The sequence below is a fragment of the Monopterus albus genome, unplaced genomic scaffold (assembly GCF_001952655.1).
Source record: "Monopterus albus unplaced genomic scaffold, M_albus_1.0 scaffold16.1, whole genome shotgun sequence".
NCBI lineage: Eukaryota > Metazoa > Chordata > Actinopteri > Synbranchiformes > Synbranchidae > Monopterus > Monopterus albus.
In genome coordinates this window covers 3,497,945-3,498,301 of record NW_018127896.1, presented here as the reverse complement: position 1 = coordinate 3,498,301, position 357 = coordinate 3,497,945, and the positions used below count along the sequence as shown (strand labels likewise).

The following is a 357-nucleotide window of genomic DNA, read 5'->3' as shown; positions in this document are numbered from 1 at the left end:
CCCCGCGGCCGCCGGCTCTGATGGCTCCTCGCGCCCCGGGCGGCAAAGAGACACAGCAGTCGCCACGGCGCGAGAGGGAAGGGGACAGCAGGTATTTGGGAAGTGACGTGGTATCTGCGCCCCGTCAGAAAGCACAACGGTGCGGTTGCCGTGCGTTTCACAGGAGGGCAGGAGCGGGAAGGGGAACATGGCCGCGCAGTCGGACGGTGGAAAAGCCGGGGTCGGGTGCGGCGGCGGCGGTTTCGCCCAGTTGTACGATGTTGACGCCGAGGAGCCACTGGACTCCGCTGCGATCCACATCTGTCAGTGCTGCCGCTCCTCCGCTTGCTACTGGGGCTGCCGTTCAGCCCGCCCAGG

The 357-nt window shown here is 67.8% G+C and overlaps 1 protein-coding gene across 1 annotated transcript in view; it reads left to right on the top strand.

Annotated features, from left to right (window-relative positions):
• Positions 1–9: 9 nt before the first annotated feature.
• LOC109955786 (XK-related protein 6-like) overlaps positions 10–357 on the top strand; it is a 12,634-nt gene continuing 12,286 nt past the window's right edge. The window contains 1 exon segment of the mRNA XM_020592261.1: positions 10–357. This exon segment is cut by the window's right edge and continues 51 nt beyond it. Coding sequence (XP_020447917.1) covers positions 188–357 — 170 coding nt within the window. The 5' untranslated portion in view covers positions 10–187.